The sequence below is a fragment of the Empidonax traillii genome, unplaced genomic scaffold, assembly GCF_003031625.1.
Source record: "Empidonax traillii isolate 1590-97213 ecotype Southwest subspecies unplaced genomic scaffold, ASM303162v1 scaffold14:size4059594, whole genome shotgun sequence".
NCBI lineage: Eukaryota > Metazoa > Chordata > Aves > Passeriformes > Tyrannidae > Empidonax > Empidonax traillii.
The window spans coordinates 3,021,163-3,039,362 of NW_020955207.1; the positions used below are offsets into that span (position 1 = coordinate 3,021,163).

The 18,200-nt window shown below is 39.5% G+C and overlaps 1 protein-coding gene across 2 annotated transcripts in view; it reads right to left on the reverse strand.

Annotated features, from left to right (window-relative positions):
* The window catches only part of NPSR1 (neuropeptide S receptor 1), a 59,177-nt gene that overhangs the window by 28,477 nt on the left and 12,500 nt on the right, over positions 1-18,200 (reverse strand). For both annotated transcript variants that reach the window (XM_027892499.1, XM_027892491.1), the window contains exon 2: positions 17,844-17,976. In XM_027892499.1, coding sequence (XP_027748300.1) covers positions 17,844-17,976 — 133 coding nt within the window. The remainder of the gene's footprint in view (positions 1-17,843; positions 17,977-18,200) is intronic.

Here is an 18,200-nt window from a genome sequence, read left to right on the forward strand (position 1 = left end):
CCTGTTTCTCAGTATTTACTGCCAGCATATGAAGAAGCCAGATAGAAAAGTCCACATACCTACCTTCATTTAGCAATAGAAGTCAAACTCTTACTAACTGTAAAATAAATGTCCCTATGTTAGGGAACAATCCTGCCTGTACATCCATCAGAGAATCAAACAGGTATCCATACAATTTAGAGGCAACATATTTTTCAAGCAATTCAGATAGAAATCCACTTCCCCCCTTAATGCTGAAATGTTGGGCCCAAAGGATTATACAACTTGTCTGCCAAGCACTTTGTATTAAAAACAAAACAAAAAAACAAACATAGCACAACTGTCATTAGAATTTGAATGTTTGAAACAGGCTGAAGGGTAGGAAAATCATAATCAGTCCTTCAGGACCACAGAACAATTCTGTAGCTGTCAAAACAAGAATTAAGGCTTCCTATAAACTGGCATAAATTGGCACAGCAAAAGCTGAGTGCTGCCTATGTAGAAAATAATGATTCAGTCTGATGACTGCCAAATGTCATATATAGCATACTCAGGGCTAACACCAGGCCACAGGAAAGGTTATCAAAATACCAGCCTGCTGGTAATGTCTGCTTTTTCTCTGGAACCCTATAGAAAACCCCTAGTTCACCTCTCGCCCTTTGTGTTTCCTCGTGCCTCATTATATGCAGTAGGTGTGACAAGAATAAAAACCCAACTATTCTTCTTGCACTCTGCCTTGTCCAAAAAACCTGTTGCTTTGAAGAATGTAATTTATGAAAAGATGCCTTAAACAGGACCGATGTTTTGCCAGCCTTAGAGGTGACTGCTGCTCTGTTTTCCCAAAGTACATTACTAATATGAATAAAGGCTGTGCTTACACCACCCAAGCACCATGTCCATGGGCTGTGATACTGCATGGACCTGGCGCATCACATGTTTGTCAGTGTGGCCAAGTCAGACCTCTCTGACAGCACTGGATGTACAGACTCCTTCCTTAGGGTCCCAGAGAGCTCAACCTGAGGCTGATATGGCGGCACAAAAAGCCTCTCAAAGATCTACACAGAGGTTTGCTAAAAGGGAGTCAAAATCTCCCACCAGTGTCAGAAGTCTTTGGATTTCATGTCATTGTTAGTTTGAGGGCTAAGCCAGCCAGCAGCTGTGTTAAGGTTGGAATCCCAGCCCAAAACTGAAACCACAACATTCTAAAATTATGAAGGAAATTAGTTTTTTCAAAATGTCTGGCTTCTTTTCCAGACCAAAAATTTATGAGTGTCTTTGAGATGAATAACCAGATATTTGGATTTTCAGTGCAGATAATTCACTGATGAGTGTAAAGAGTATAAACAATAACTCCAATTTGAAAACTAAAGTCAATTTACTTGTGTCTTTTCCACATCCTCTCAGTCAGCATTCTGGCCAAGTACTTCTGAAACTGGAATGTCTTCCAGAATAATGAATGAATATGAAGTTTTGTATTTATTTACAATTTACAGTGAAAATGTAACTCTGTGGGAAAAGCTTCATGAAGATGAAAGTGTCTTTATCTACTTCTGAAGCAATGAATGGTCAAAAAAGGATGTGAGTACTTTTAGAAACCTCTTAGTATCATAGGATAATTTAGGTTGGAAACTTCCTTTAAAATCATAGAGGAATAAATAACGTAATCCACAGGCTGCATTGATTCAGCAATCTGATGAATTTGTAATGGCTATCTTTTCAGGAACATTTTCTGCAAAGCACAAAAAATGCATTGTTGAAACATTGTTTGCTGAAAACAGTGCTAACCTACCAAAGCACTCATTTGAAAATGTATTTGATATATTAATGAGTGGGTGCTTAAGGATTTGGAGAGGAAATTGAAAATGTGTAATGCTATCTTGCAAGAGTAGGTAGTCCATTCTTTTGTGACATTTCAGGGTGATCAAATTTATCTTGAGCAGGAGCAAAATATTTTGTTCGTGATATTATCTTCACATGAAAAGATCCAATAGAAGGACTCAAAACCATTTCCTTTTACAGATCATTTCAAATTTACATTGACATTATAAACCATGTAAGTGAAGCACAGAGTTATATAAAAGCATACCTCCAAGGGGCATGGTTTTGGAAGCACTACTTTGTTTTTCTGACAGATCTTGTTGAATTGATTTTTTCTAGTCTATTTGTATTAGCTGGGTAGAGCATTCACAGAAGCGCAATTGTGTATTGTAATTTCAATTTGATCACAGTCATTTTCTTTCTTGTGTCTCCCAAGCAGTCTTCTAGAAAATACAGCAGTAATGGTATGCAGCAGTGGATATTGAACTGCTTGCAATCCACTCAGGCAGCTCATAAAAACATTATTAAAAGGCAAATGCCCTTTGTGCTCATAACTTCTGAACCACACAAGCTGAAGTGCCTTAACACTTCTAATGAATTTTAATATATTGAGATGTGCTCTGCTGGAGTTAGTGTCATGGCTTTCCAGCTGAAAACTTGTGCTCCTCTGTCAGTCACTGGTTTGATTTGCCTCTGACTCTCCCTCCAGTTCAAGAAGACAGTTGTCTAAGTGTGGGTTGCTGGAAATTTCAGTGACTGGCAGGTAGCATATGTATTCTTTCTGGAGTCATCTCTTGTCTCCTACAGAAGGAACCTTTTCAGAGCATGCTGAAGCATCTCCTTGATATTAGTGAGTTTCCTCCTCCCAAACCATGGAGGCTCTGGAGATGCCCAGTCCTGCAAGGGTGCTCTACCTCTCCTGCTACTATGAATCTGTCCCCAGAGTGAGAGTTCTGGGAGACCTGTGAAGGCCACAGAGGGAAAGAGCACTTGCTACACCCACGGGCTGTGTGCACTTTACCAGGTAGAATAATAATGGATCAGTTTTAAAGATATCCTTGATGTTCACTGAGGAAGTGGCATAGTGCTTTAGTTTCTGATTGCATTAAACAGCCATCCTCCCCCCTCCTAAGGTTATCCCTTGCTCAACCAACATCCATGAGTATGATGTACAGACATGTGAGCTTTCTCCTTTACCTAAAGAATTGAGAGCACATCTGAGGATGTGCTTTCTGTCAAAATCAGACACTGTGCAGGTGATCTGCAGCTTTCCCCAGAAAGTGGGGAGCAACAATACTTGATGTAGAGTTCAACAGCTGAATAAGTATTGCCTTATAGTATACTGGGGACTTTTTCCATCGTAGCAGCTGTCCAAGGTTAGTGTATTCTTTTCCTCATTGTAGATTTTGTTTTCTGTAAATTTTTTAGTAATTAATCTTTTTTTGTATCTTGTCTATTTCTGCTGTAAACTAAGCATTAACTTTATATTGTCTACAGGGTCCAGGTTTTATAGCCTAAGAAGTCTTTCTGCAAACCGCAGTTACAAAGGATGTTGGAATATCTAAGACCTTCACACAGACAACAGGCACCACTCTAGTCAATATCAAATTGTCAACATATAATTTATTTTTTTCAGTTGGCCTCAAGATCTTTATTCCAAATAACAATTTCTCTATTGGCATATGATTTCTCCTAAAAGGGAAATTATTTTTTCTTTTGGTGTATTAGTGGAATATACTTCCCCTTTCATAATAAGTAAACTGCACTGTCTTCATTTTCTCCTCTCCACTGCTCCCCTCATCATCCTCCACTTCCAGCTCTAAATGTAGATATCTGATAATTGGATAACTGTAGTCTAAATACAGTGTGTGTGTTCCTTCCAGAAAGAGCACCTAAAAGTTATTTTCATTGGTGGAGTTTATGCTTCCAGCACAACCAAAAGAAAATAGTAGGCAATGAGCTGAAATTCAGTTTTAAGTACACTAGTTGTTCCATGGTTCGTGCCTTTGGAGGTGGTATGCACTTACAGTAAGGTAGCTTTGGAGTGCAATACACACTGACAGAAAATCCATACTTGAGGCAATATACCCTCGCTTTTCCCTGCCCCTGACACAGTGCAAAACACTTTCATGCTGATTTCCATCCCCTACCTGTTTTCTCTGAGGTGTCAGAACACTGAACACCTTTGTCTCACCCACTCTACATTCAGGTCCCAGTTAGCTCGGGTGCTACATGCCCACACTGCTCAAAACCTTCTTGTTTAACAAGAGTTTGCTGTAGAAGAGACAGGAAGTGCTTTTGAGAAATACCTGAGGGGTGCAAGAGGTGCCCTGTTTTGAACAAACTGAGTTGGTTTACTTGCTGCATGGAAGGCAAACTGGGAATTTGGGAGGTACTTGGTGAATAACATGTTGTGGGGTTCCACTGAACTTGCCAAGCAGTAAAAGCTGGTATCCCTGTGCAGGGAGACTTACAGCCAGGTTGCAAAGGCACAGTATACGTTACTGATTTGTTTGTTTAAGAAGCTTCAGTGTTTGAGAAAGATAATATTTTACAGTATAATGAGAGGACACTCCAGAGAAACTAGGTTGATGTGCAGCTGATGTGGTTGACCCATTAATATTAGATTAGACACCTCTGCAAAGCAAAGATTGCAGGTGAGTAATTTTATTGCTGTGCTGTCTTTTGTGCATTAAAATTTCATGAGAGTTTCTGTCTTACAGCAATGAGATTTGCTACTAATAACTCTTTGACACAAAGAAACTTACTTGATGTTTGAGTACTACAACACTATAAAAACTGATCTGGGAAGATGATCAGAGATTGGAAACATATGCGTTAAATGAGTGGATCAGTGTCACAATACAGTTTTCATGGGTCCTATGCAACCAGTACTGTGAGAAATACTTCAAATGGACTGTGCCGTCTAATCAGCTCAGGATTTAAAATGTGTCAGGCTTACTGTGTGCCTGCACGGGCTCCTGTCAGGGATAATCAGGAATCCAAATTTAAATTGATTCTGTGAATGAAAGATGGAAGATGTGTCACGGAATCTCCTTTTAGAGAGGCAAACAAAACATGGAAAGACTCTTACTTTTCCAGGGTTATATACAAAGCTGTCCTCAGAAGTGGTGACACTGGATTCCATGCTAAGGATGACAGATAAAACCACTTTTGCTATTCAGCCCTTTTAGAGGGGATCTGCTACCAACTTCCATGAATAAACATCTGTGACCTTGCAGTTCTTGAAAAAACTTTAAATAAGAATGTCCCCTTCATTTCTAAAAATATTGCATGTTTCATAAAAGAAAGGATACTGAGCACAAATGACATTTGTTGTATTTCAGTTGACTTATCAGATATCACTGGAGAGACAGTTTCCTAACGAGCAGTGAAATTACTATATTTAATGTACTTTAAATTGTTTCTCTGGACTTCATAGTAATAATAGTGACTCCAGCAAACCCACAACACATTAGAACCCCAGTGTATATACAATCCCTATCTCTGTAGCATGGGAAAGCCATTTTCCAAGAGGGCTCTCCATCCCTTCCTCATGTGGCATCAGCTCCTTTTTTTCCCTGTCTTTGGAAATTGGAAACCAAAAAGGTTAGAAATCATTTCTTCTGTTCAAAACTAGAAAACATCCATCAATAGAACAATATCATCTTAAAATGTAGAGGAGTTTGGTTTTTTTCAGGAAATAGTTAAAATTCTCTTTTTTGTCATGTATCTTCAGGTTCCCGCAACTTCAAAGCAGACTGTTTCCTTGTACTGAAATCACCCTATTCCCCTCCTCTAGCCTGCAGGCTTCTGCATGTTAGGATAATGTTTTTTCTATTGTTAGTTTACAATGAAAGTAAAAATGTCTTGCAAGAAAAAATTCTTACTGTTCATTATCAGTAACCTCTAAGAAACTGGCATGATCAACTCCACCTTCTTTTCAATGCTGTTATCGCTATTCCTTAAGAAGTGGCAAAAAGTCTGACTTGTAAATGAAATGTTTGGAGACTTGTCCAGATGTAATATCCATCCTATTTTGACCAATAATGTTCTTGTTAAGCAGGTCTTCACTCTTCTCTCCTTCTTGCTACTGTCTGCTAATGTAATAGAGTGGAAAAATATGTGATTTACCTGCAAATTCCTTTTGGATTTCAAGGTTTGGGCTATGGAGTGTGCAGAAACAGAATGAACTGCTGAAACATATCCACATCCTTCAGGTTGCTCTTTTCAGCACAACAGTTACTGAACTCAATGATCTTGGAAGTCTTTTCTAACCTAATTGATTCTGTGATCCTGAAGGTTCTCCTTTAAGGCTGATGGAGCAACTATATGTAGTGTTAATGCACAGGTTTGGAGTAACTTGGTCACTTAAGCTACACTTCTATTCCAGATCCCATTTAGATCTCTGCAACTACTTGAAAGGAGGTTGTAGAAAGGTGGGTGTCAGTCTGTTCTCCCAAGTATCAGGCAATAGGACATGAGGAAATGGACTCAAGTTGTGTTAAGGGAAGTTTACTTTGGATAGTAGGAAAGACTTCTTCACAGAAAGGGTGCTAAAGCATTGGAGCAGGCTGGCCAGGGAAAGAGTTGAGTCAGCATGACTGGAAGTATTTAGAAGATGTGTAGATGTAGTACTGAGGGATATGATTTAATGATGGAGTTGGCAGTGTCAGGTTGAACTCAATGATCTTTTCCAGCCTAAAAAATTCTACGATTTTAGGAATAAATTGTGTTTTGGGCAGTGCCTAGAAAAGCTCGAACAAATTCCAGATGGCAGTTTAGAAAAGAACTGAGCACAATAGAAATATTCCTGCACTTTCCATCAGGTAACATGTTGTTATGCCTTGCTGTGTTTAAAAATGAACAAATAAAAAAGGTGCTGAGAAACATTGCTGTGAAAGTTTGTATTTGTGGATGGGATTTGAATCAGAGCCTTCTGAGGTCTGATTGAAATGGAGGAAGATTAGGTTCTTAGTTGTCAAAGATGAATAGTAATCCTGACATATTTGGTGACGTATGAACACTGAAGGGATTTATATAGTCAACGTTAGAGATCTAAATTAGGAATTGAATCCTCCTGTTCAAGTCACTGAAACTGACTTGTAAAGGCAGATTAGTGTTTTCCTCTGTTGGCTATAAATGGAGCATAGGGAGGGTGACTTCTTATCCTACATACCTACAGTGAGGAGTCTAAAATAGATGGCATGAATAATCCCTAAAATGAGTACCAGTGTGCAAGAATGCAGTCATGAAATTTAATCCAATTATCTCTGTGACAGTTATGTCCCATTCTGCTTCCCAGGACTGTTTTCAAGATATATGCTTTCTTTAGACCTACTTCTGATCACATGGCAAGAAATTAACAGAGTGTTTTCCCTCTACCTTTCCTGCTATTAATGATGCTGTATAAAGCAAAAGGTGTAATGTTCCAAATAACAGTAACTTCCTCAGGTGAAGAAGGTCACAGATTAAAATCCCTTTGGCTCAAAGACCTGCAATTGTCAATTGTCACCTAAGTACTTAACCACTGAGCTATAAGAGACCAAAGATGTCCGAAGACTTACCTAATTCACATTTTACTCAACAATTAGAAAAGTTACTAAGGTAGGAATTTCATTGTTCGTTTTACATCATTTCTTTCAAATACCACATGGTCACTCTAGCATATGAGCCCAGACCACACTGCATTTTTGTTTTACAGCCCTCAAGGTGCTGTAGTTGCCCAGACAAACCTTTATAATCTCCTACTGGTATCAGCAGAGCTGTGATGGTGACGTAATTTAGCTGCACAGTGGATGTGTCATCACAAGGTTAGGGAAATTATACTGCAGGTGAAAGTGGGGGTAAAAAACTAGTAACAAAAAAACAGCTGAAAGGAAATGCTTTCATTTTAGTCACACAGATGTCTAGTCAGGAAAAGCATTCACATGCAAAGATCTGAAAGAATGACATCTCTTTTTGAAATAATACAAATAGTAAATGTGGATTGCCTATGTGGAAATCTGTAGGTAGTTAAGTAGAATCAAGTTTAGGCTCTGAGTGTGTGTGCCTATTGAAAAGAGAAAATTATGCCTTTGAGAGGATAGGGCATCTAATGTCCATTCATCATTTTTTAATCCTTTCAGAAATGACTTATTAGCTGGTAAAAGCAAATAGAACAACTGCTTCCACCTTAGTTTGAAATTGTATGATCTAGGGTGAATTTTGGGAGATAGGATTATTACTAGGATGTTCCACTGATATTATTATTATTATTTCCATTCTGGGAATGTCCAGAAGCCTAAGCCTTAGGGATGGCATTCAAAAGCACTCCTGGATGAGTTATGAACAGAAGTGGTGCCTGCTTTTTATTTTAAACATACATATAGACTGGAAAGGATTAATCATTGCATACTGTATTGAATATTTATAGGCATGTTTAGAAGCAGAAGGATTTATGAACTAAAGTCTATCAAGTCCCTAGAGGTTATATAAGGAAATACTCATATTCTTTTTACAGGAATCCATACCCCTACTCGAAATACGTTATTGCTCCACAAAATGCAAGTTAAAAAAAGATAACTCTGGCTTCAGAGTGATAAAGTGATTGAGATGCAGACGAAATGAGGGCATCTCATCTTTGTTGCTAAATTCTCAGGGTCCGAGATGGTCCTTTGCAATGTGATAAAAACCACATCCCCCAGATACTACACTGAAACTGATAGTGGAGCCACTGGCAACAGAGAAGAGTGTGCCTGCTGTTTGCAGTTGAGGAGGAGATGCAGCTTATATCACTAGGCACTTTGAAAATCCCACTCTGAGCTCCTATGTATGATCAACACACAAACTGGCCCCTTCCAGAGCAAATTAGTACAGTATTTAGGTACTGTACTTTGAGAAAAGAAGAGACCTTTTTAATGAGTTCTCCTTGCCTTCGTGGACCTCAGTTCTGTACTTGGGGTTATGCTGCAGAGTGGTTTTTGCTACCATTAGTGGATCTGAAGACCACTGTTCAGAGACAATGGACTAAAAATCATTCATTTAGGGATATTCACCTAATGGCTTATGATTACATTAATTACAAATCATGAATCATGTACACCTTGTTCCTGGATTTTTAGGATTAAAGTAGACTATATAAGTCATTACAGGATCTTTAAGCAAATTACTATTCTTGCTTCCAGGAGCAAATTTGGAAAGCTCGTTATCTTTATTTTGTCACTAATGGGAGGGATATTACATTCTGGGTTAAGAACTGGCTGGAGGACCGGGCCCAGAGAGTGCTGATGAACGGGGCTGCATCCAGCTGGCAGCCGGTCACCAGTGGTGTTCCCCAGGGATCAGTGCTGAGCCCAGTCCTGTTTAACATCTTTACTGATGATCTGGATTGGGGGATTGAGCCTATCATTAGCAAATTTGCAGATGACACCAAGCTGGGGGGGAGTGTTGACCTGCCGGAAGGCAGGAGGGCTCTTCAGAGGGACCTGGACAAGCTGAGGAGTTGGGCTAATTCCAATGGGATGAAGTTCAACAAGGCCAAGTGCCGGGTCCTGCACTTTGGCCACAACAACCCCCTGCAGCGCTACAGGCTGGGCACAGAGTGGCTGGAGAGCAGCCAGGTGGAAAGGGGTCTGGGAGTTTGGATTGACAGGAGGCTGAACATGAGCCAGCAGTGTGCCCAGGTGGCCAAGAAGGCCAATGGCATCCTGGCCTGGATCAAGAACAGTGTGGCCAGCAGGAGCAGGGAAGTGATCCTTCCCCTGTACTCAGTGCTGGTGAGGCCACATCTGGAGTATAGAACGCTTCCATCAGCGCTGCCTCCGTACAATCCTCAACATTCATTGGACTGACTATGTGACCAACACGTCTGTCCTTGAACAGGCAGCAGTCACGAGCATTGAGGCCATGCTGCTGAGAACTCAGCTGTGTTGGGCAGGGCATGTCTCCAGGATGCAGGACCATCACCTCCCTAAGATCGTGCTTTATGGGGAACTTGCCACTGGCTGCCACAAGAGAGGAGGCCCGAAGAGGAGATAAAAGGACTGCCTGAAACAATCCCTCAGCCTTGGCAATATTGACCACAACCATTGGTCTACCCTGGCCTCCAGTCGGGAGGCCTGGAGACACACTGCTGCTGCTTTTGAGAACACACGCAGGATCACTCTCGAGGAGAAAAGACAACGCAGAAAGAATCGTGTCTTGTCGATATCACCTGGGGAGTCTTTCTGCTGTACGTTCTGCAACTGGACTTGTCTATCTCGCATTGGCCTTTTTAGCCATCAGCGCGCTTGTAGCAAGCGTGGGTAGAGCCCCTCTCAAATCTTCGTTCGCGAAGCCTAGCCATGAATGAATTGTGTTCAGCTCTGGGCCCCTCAGTTCAGGAAGGATATTGAGGTGCTGGAGCGGGTCCAGAGAAGAGCAAAAAGGCTGTAAAACAAAAAAAGGGACTCAAACACAAGTCCTATGAGGAGAGGCTGAGGGAGCTGGAGTTGTTTGACCTGAAGAAGAGGAGGCTCAGGGGTGACCTCAACCCTCTCTAGAACTACCTGAAAGGAGGTTGCAGCCAGGTGGGGGTAGGTCTCTTTTCCCAGGCAGCTATCAGTAAGACAAGAGGGCACGGTCTTAAGCTCTGCCAGGGGAGGTTTAGATTAAATATTAGGAAGAAATTCTTTGCAGAGAGAGTAATCAGACATTGGAATGAGCTGCCTAGGGAGGTGGTGGATTCTCTGCCCCTGGAGGTATTTAAGAAGAGACTGGATGTGACACTTAGTGCCATAGTCTGGTAACTGTGGTGGTAGCGATCAAGGGTTGGACTTGATGATCTCAGAGGTCTTTTCCAACCTGGCTGATTCTATGATTCTACTATTATAGGTACAGCACTTCAGTTTTTTTTCTTTTACTTTTGTACTAGTGGTGCTGTTTCCTACTGCAGTGAACTAGGACGTGTAGAGTCACTGCAAACACGAATACTGTGTCCAGCCCTGCACTTTTCAGTGAGCCCTTGAGATTGTATCTAAAAATATGTGAGCACTAAACAAAACATAATGCAATAAGCTTGTGTCTGAGCTGGTTAAAAACACTTTGAATATTCTTTGGAATTGAATGCTAAAGCAGAAGTAGTTGTCAACAAACCTGCAGCTCATTTCTACACTCTTGGAGTGTCCCACCTCTACGGGATCACCCAGTCTGCTTTTTGGGGTACCTCATTCTGGGCAAAATCTCTCTGCCTACTGCATCAAGATCTGCTCCATTGGTGTTTTTTATCTTTCCTCACATGCTTCCTTGATTCCAATTGTTTTGTGCATTTACATTAAAGGCAAAGGCAATCCAACTTAGACCACCTGATTACTGCCACTCCCCCAAGCTCACCTTTTTTCTTATAGCTCCAGTGTTGTGGTAACATTACTTGACTTTTTCAAGGGGAATTCATTTTGCACCAAAGCATTTAAAAGGGAGAAAAAACATTTTAAGAGGGATGCATGTATTGTATATTTTCTGTTTTCCTTAGGAAAATAAAAACTATGCAGAGGAAAATTATTATATATAGACATACAGAAATATTCCTGAATGTTTAAGTAAGAAACCTAAGAGTATAGTAAAACATGATTCATAATATCAAACTGGAATTGTACAGTCAGTGTCCAAACTACTTATTAAAAACTAGGGGACTATGACTCATCTTCAAATCTGAGTTAAATTTCAAAAGAAAATTTGAGTTCCTGCTAGGTGTTATTAAATTGCCAAAAATGGCAATGGATATCAAATCTGGTTTGCCTTATGCTACTATGGGGTATTAGAGGCAGTGACCACATTTTTTCTTATCCTGCATTATGTCTCAGTTTGTGGGGTCACACTAATACACACCTAACCTAAAGTAAGTTCCATGATGCTTTTCTGCTACCAAATTAGTCTTCTTGGCAGAGTCGGGATGGAAAATGATTGCTTCTTCTCCAGGCAGCCACGTAACAAATTTTCTTATTCACATAGTTTCATGGGATCCACTGAATAAGTAATGTTAATATTGCTGTGTTTACTCCCAGAGACTATTTTTGCTCTTGGTAAATTGAATCACATTTATTCTGTGAATGCAAAATGAACAGTTGTACTAAATACTATAGTTTCTTTAGCCTACAGAGGAAAGGTGGATATAATCTATTTCCTTCCCTGTTTATTAAGCTGTGTGTATACTCAGGTGATTTGCAGAGATGTTAGACTTCCAGCTAGATGTTTTGCAAACAAGCTGCTTGCAAAAGTGGGGAATTTGGATGCCACTGGTACTCCAGAAAATTTAAGTTTCTGAGCCTGAGGGAATATTAACAAATTACATTCTTATTTCCCAGTTTTGAGAAACTGTTTTCAGTAGTGATGAGAACATGGATGATCCATTACCAGAGACAGTTTCTTTTAGATTAATTACACTTTCAAGAGGTTTTAGGACATGACAAAAATGAAAAATGCAGATATCCTTATTTCAATTTTATCAGCGAACTCTGCAGCACAATAGTAACTTCCTCCAAGCCTGCAAGTAGGATGCAGACACCTCTCACCTTTCCTGAGCCTTCATGTTTTTCCTACAAATTAGCAGACAGTAAGTGTGGAAAGGAAGACTAAGATTTTTGGGAATTATTTCAGTTCAGTTTTCTGCATTAGGTTTCTGCGTCTTGAATGAGCAATCATATAAATCAGATTGTCAGGTTCCAGCCAAGACCCAGCTGGCAAGGTGTAAGTTTTCCAATATAACTGAAAACACTCCGAACTTTTTGGTTGCCAACTGTCCACCTCCATTAAGGTGACTTGCTGATTTAGCTGCTAATTGACTCTGTGCAAACAACTTCCAGTGCTCATAATCACTATGATATCTAAGGTACTTGTAAAACTGATGAACTTGTATGTATGATTTCTCTGAAATTCAGAGATATTACAAAAGTACCATTTTCCAGATGAAAAGGTGGAACAGAGGCAATTATCCGTTAATAATGTTCTACACATTATTTTTGGTAATGGTGTTACTATATTAAGCTTTTCTACAAATCAGGGAGTAACAAGTCATCTTCATTCCTTCAAGTCACATAGACAAGGAAGAAAAATATTGAAGGACAATCCATTAAACCTAGGGGTTTTGATGCAGGGAAAAAGAAGAAGAAGAAGAAAGGAAGGACAGCTTCTAATGCATTTGTTCATATTTAGCTGTTGTAGCAGTAGAGTTAGATGCACTTATTTAGTGCATTTAACTAGCAGATAAGTTGGCAGACTCTGCCCTTAGTCATCTTAACCAAAGTCATCCTAGAAGCCAGTGACTGAGCCCTGTTGGTTTTAGTCTCACAATCATGCTCTCTCTGGGCAGAAGCAGAACAGAAAATAAACACTCTTTGCTTTAGCAGGGTCTGTTTCCACCTAAGTGTTTTTATAACCCTCTTATAGCAAGTTTTCAGTGTATTGGCTTTTTACTAAACACTGAACTAAATTAAGGTAGCTGATAAGGACCAAGGCCTGCTATGGTTCAGCTTTCTAGGAGCAACTGAAGAAGGTGGCAATGATATAAATCTCTTTATGTCACTTTTAAAACTATCTCCTTGTCTTTTTAATGTCATTCTCAAGTCATCCTTTAGGATTTGGTATTTATATCACAATACATACTGTAGCTACACACTCTTACCGAACATCTTTTGTTTTCACTGTTTATATGTAAGTTACCATAGAAGTTAGGGGATGTTCTTTCTGTTTTGTCTCTTCATTACAGTCACAGCAATATCTAAATTAGCATGTATTTCCAAACAAGACTCTCAGGCTATGGCTTAAAATTTGGCGTGCGGTAAAGTTCCTACATGTATTTCTACCCCTAACAGTGGACAAAGTGTAACACTGTTCTTAGAGTACTGATTTCTGCTAAATGTTGGAATAGAAAGAGAAACACACATGAGCTAAAGGTCATGACATTTCCAGCTCCAACTTCCCTGTTAATGTTGGAGAAAAAGTGCTACACAAACTACCCACTTTTGGGAATTAAAAGGAACTTAAACATGTTCCCCTATCAGTAGTAGTTGAAGTTGAATGGAGAAAATGAAAGTAAAATTCTTTCAGCAGATGTTTTTTAAAGTATTGCTTGATTGGTTTTAGAATTGGTCAAATAATAATAGTTCTTACTAAATGAACTCTTTAGCCCATAAATGACATTCCTTATCCACTGCTACTCAAATAATTATGTTTTATATATAGCCTTGTCCATTGCTTTTACATTTTGAAAGTAGGCTTAAGGAGACTACTTTGTTTGAGATGGGTGAACTGATCTAAATGGACATAAATGAGTGGATAAACTACCTTTTCTTAAAACAACTATATATCTCTTCAATATTTGCAACATTATACAGTGCCTGTGAACTCATCCCACTCTTGCATCTTGAACCACATGGTGATTTCAATCAGAGGCAAACATCTTAAAGACACTAAGACTCTGAATTTATGTGAAATGGCATCAGGCAGGGGAAGACATGAGAGATTTCCTGCCAGGAAATAGCTGTGCCATGAGCAAAACTTGAGCTAAACTCAGAAGAAATCTATCTGGGGAAAAGTGTTTAGAAATACCCTCCTCACAGGATAATCTTCAGATCTTGCACTTTCTGAGAAACTAAATTGCCTTGGAGATAGAAATCTGCAGGAAACCCAGCTCTAGTTTCAGTCTTCGCAGATGAACTTGTTTCTAAGAAAAACCTTTTTGCAGAGGAGGAATATGACCAAATGCAAACTGAACACAAGGCAAACACGGCAATATTCCTCTTTGTTAAATTAGCTGACGCTGAGTGATTAGTACCATTGTACAGCTCAGCTGTTGACTCTTAGCTGATTTCCTAGTGCTTAATTCCCAGACAATTTCAGAGAGATTTATGCATGAACTAAGAGTTAGACATAGACTTAAAAATGGTACTGATGCAGGCATTGTATAGGCATATATTTAATAGAAAATATTGTGAATGCAGGCTTCAGCAACCTCATTAAGCACTCTGAAGTTGAAGGGATTACTCATGTTCCTACTGCAAATTCTTGCGGTTTTGAGCACTCTATTTGATTATGATGTAGTAAGGAATCAGTACGAGTCTTCTCTGAATCTGATGAGTGGCTTCAACCACTGAATTCTGGCAGTGGTGAAAGAAGCCTCAATCAGTTAGTTACTTCTCTTCTGCATCTGGCTTGGCAACCAGTCAAGAAGAACAACAGTGCTCATTTCACATTCATGTATTATGCACAATTTGCTTTGAATACCTTGTTTATTCTAACACGAAGGCTGTGTTTTAATTTCATTTTGGTACTGCATTAGTGGAAAGATGTGAGAATTGAGGGCACTACTCAACTATTGAGCCACAAATCAATAGACAAAAAGTTTTTAAATGGTTTTGAAATGCCTGCATTGATAAAGATATATCCATTATTCTTCTTTCTGCTACTGGGAAAAAAATAATAAATATTTTAAGAACCTCAAAATAGATGGAAGTAGTAGTATTACTGACTAAGCAGGAACTGTTTGCCAGGAGATTAGGCTTTAGTTAGTAGGATTTAAATATGCCTGGCATGTCAAAACAATGTGACAAGTCAATGTTTTCATAATCTTCTGTGTCTACCTCATAACTTGTTGTGAAAGGATGACGGCTGTTGCCAGCTTGCTTTGCTCTTAATATTATTTTTGAAGATAAGAAAGTGAAATGGCTCCATTTCAGGAATTAAGTAATATCTTTGTGCCAAAATACTGACAAGAACTCTTCGTGCAGGAAGATAAATTAGAGTTCTGACTCCTCCATCACAAAAAAGAAGTTGTCATGGCTTGAAAGGAGCCTGCTGTTCAAGCTGGTGTTACCTCTTTTAACATTGCAGATGTGAATGTCAAGTGAGTTTTCTATGTGCATTTCTGCAATGGGAAATGGAATAGACTGTTGAACTCAGGCAATTTTCAAAGTGAAGGATAATTTTAGGGAAGGGGAGGTCAGAAGAGTCAGCAAGTGGAACAAGTGGACCTCAGTCAAATTATAACATTGGCTATATAGCACTGTTTGCTACCCACATCTAATGGTATATCTGCCTTGTTGTCTTTGCCACTGATTATTTCAGTTCCCTCAAAACTGCACTTGCAATGCCTTCCCCTCTCTTCATGTAGACAGCATTTGAACCCCTAATGAACAGCTCTCTATGACCTCCATTCTAAGAAAAAAGTCCTCTTTTCTATAGGTCCAAAATGGAAAAACTCCTGCTCAGACCCTTATTCAGCCCAGCAACAGCAGTAGCCTCCTCCTAGTACACCTCAGCTATCCTGATTCAGATACTTCTGTCTGCTTCTACCTTTATTCCTTTGACCTGGACACCCATGTCCTCATGCTGGTTCTTTCTCTGCTGCAGTAAATACATTTGTTTTCTTACTAGCTCAAGACCCTTTGTTGTTTAGTTGAACTCTTCCTATTGGGTCCCATCTTCTATTACCATGTTGTTGTGAGTATTACACATCTTTGTTCTGGCAGCACAACCCTTGTGGTCTCTGTGCCAGATGGATATATACAGTCATTTTCCACGCTCCTCTCTTTCAAAGCCTTTCTCATACCTGCTCCTGATACCCTGCTCACTGACAAAGTAAGTAGAAAATGGATGGTGTCCGTCTGAGGTTTCAGTTGCTCATCTGCTCTTTCCTCATACTACTTCTTGGTTGCCTGAGTATATTCATCTGGGATAGGGAACTGTTTGAGCAGAGACTCTTTATGTTGAAATTCCTGTGAACACTTGATCTGTGATTGACGTTTCCAAACTGTAAGGTGAGGCTGTGTTAACATGCCTTACCTCATGGAAAATACCACTGGCACACAAAGGAAGTGACGTAAAGGTCACAGCTGAGATAAGAAGCAAAATCATTTATTACAGATGAATCACAGGCAAATAGGAAAACCAGCTGTCAGCACTTCAAAAGAGGAGTCACTGCAAACCTTCACCTCCTCACCTTGTAATAATTCTTGCATCACCTGTAGTTGCAGGCCTGCCATTTTACATCGCTTTGCATATCTTGGTCTATCTGTTTCAGCTAAGAGTAGTTCTTCAAATTGGACAAGGTCCCGGACAGATGTGGTTGAGACCATGAGCAAGAGTTCATTTATTTGCAAAGAATGCATGTTTAAAATTGGGCAGGATAGTCCTTTGCTATCAAAGGACTATCAAACAGACATCAAAGGAGGGTGCAGTGGTGCTGGAAAATCAAATATTAAATAGCTCTTTAGTGAAAAAGTGCTGTTAATTCCTACTATAGCTAAGAAAAAAAAAAGGCAACAGAAAGCATATAAATATATCCTATATATACAAACAGTACAACACAGCTGTCTTGTAAGCAGGGATTAGTAGCAGGACACTGTTATAGAAACAGCACATACTTTCCCTTGGGAAACTTAAATCCCCAAAAATTTAGTCCATTCAAGGCCACAGAGAAACAATGTGCTGCCTATGCTTGTTTCCTTTCCTTGTTGCTGAGACTGACATTTTACATACCAGGCTTCTGTACATTTTACATTTTGTTCAAAAACTACAAAGTCCTTGGACCAACATCCTTTTTTTTCCATTTAAAAAAAGCATCTAAATGCATTCCTCTCACCTTTTTATTTTTATATTTCACTTGCTTTATTAAACCAGATAACGTGAAGTTATTTTCACTCTTCACTGCAAGAGTGTAATTGATAGAGCAGTTTTAGTAGAAAAACACAAGAGATTCATCTTAAGCTAGTTTAATGTAAACAGTTCCATGACAACAGCTGGAAACATAGCTTCTGGGAAATGTGGATGCAAACTGGAAGATAAGATTTAGTGACATCCATGAGTTGCAACTGCTGCATTCTGACACAGATATTACTACATCTAGCAACATCTTTTTCAATCAGAGTCAGACTGAACCCTAAGATAAGCAGTTGTCCATTTGCTTCATGGCAAGCTGCAACTGGACATTAGGTGACAAGTGAATTCTTCACAACTCAACTTGCGTTTTCTTATTTGTCATTTTAATAATGATTCCTGTGCAGGTCAGATGCCCTTTCCCCTCCCCACACTACCTGTGATTGCCAGCTGTGTAACAAAGTAGGTCATTCGAGATTTCCGCTTCCTCCTCCAGGTAGAGAAGAGAACAGTGGCATTTCCAGCAATTGTGACAATAAAGAGAATCCAAAGAGTCACCAGCTGCTCTGTCTGCAATGGAGAGAAGGGAAAAAAGCATATCGAAGGGTGGGTAGTAACTTGGGTTGACAGTCAGTTATTCTTGGACAAATAAGACGAGAATTAGAAAATGGGAATGAAACATGAATTTTGCCAATTGATTTCAACTATTTAGTCTAAAAGATATTCTTGGGGTTTTTTTTCAGAAAATACTTAGCATGCATCACTGCTAATGGTGTTCATTCTGGTTTGATTTG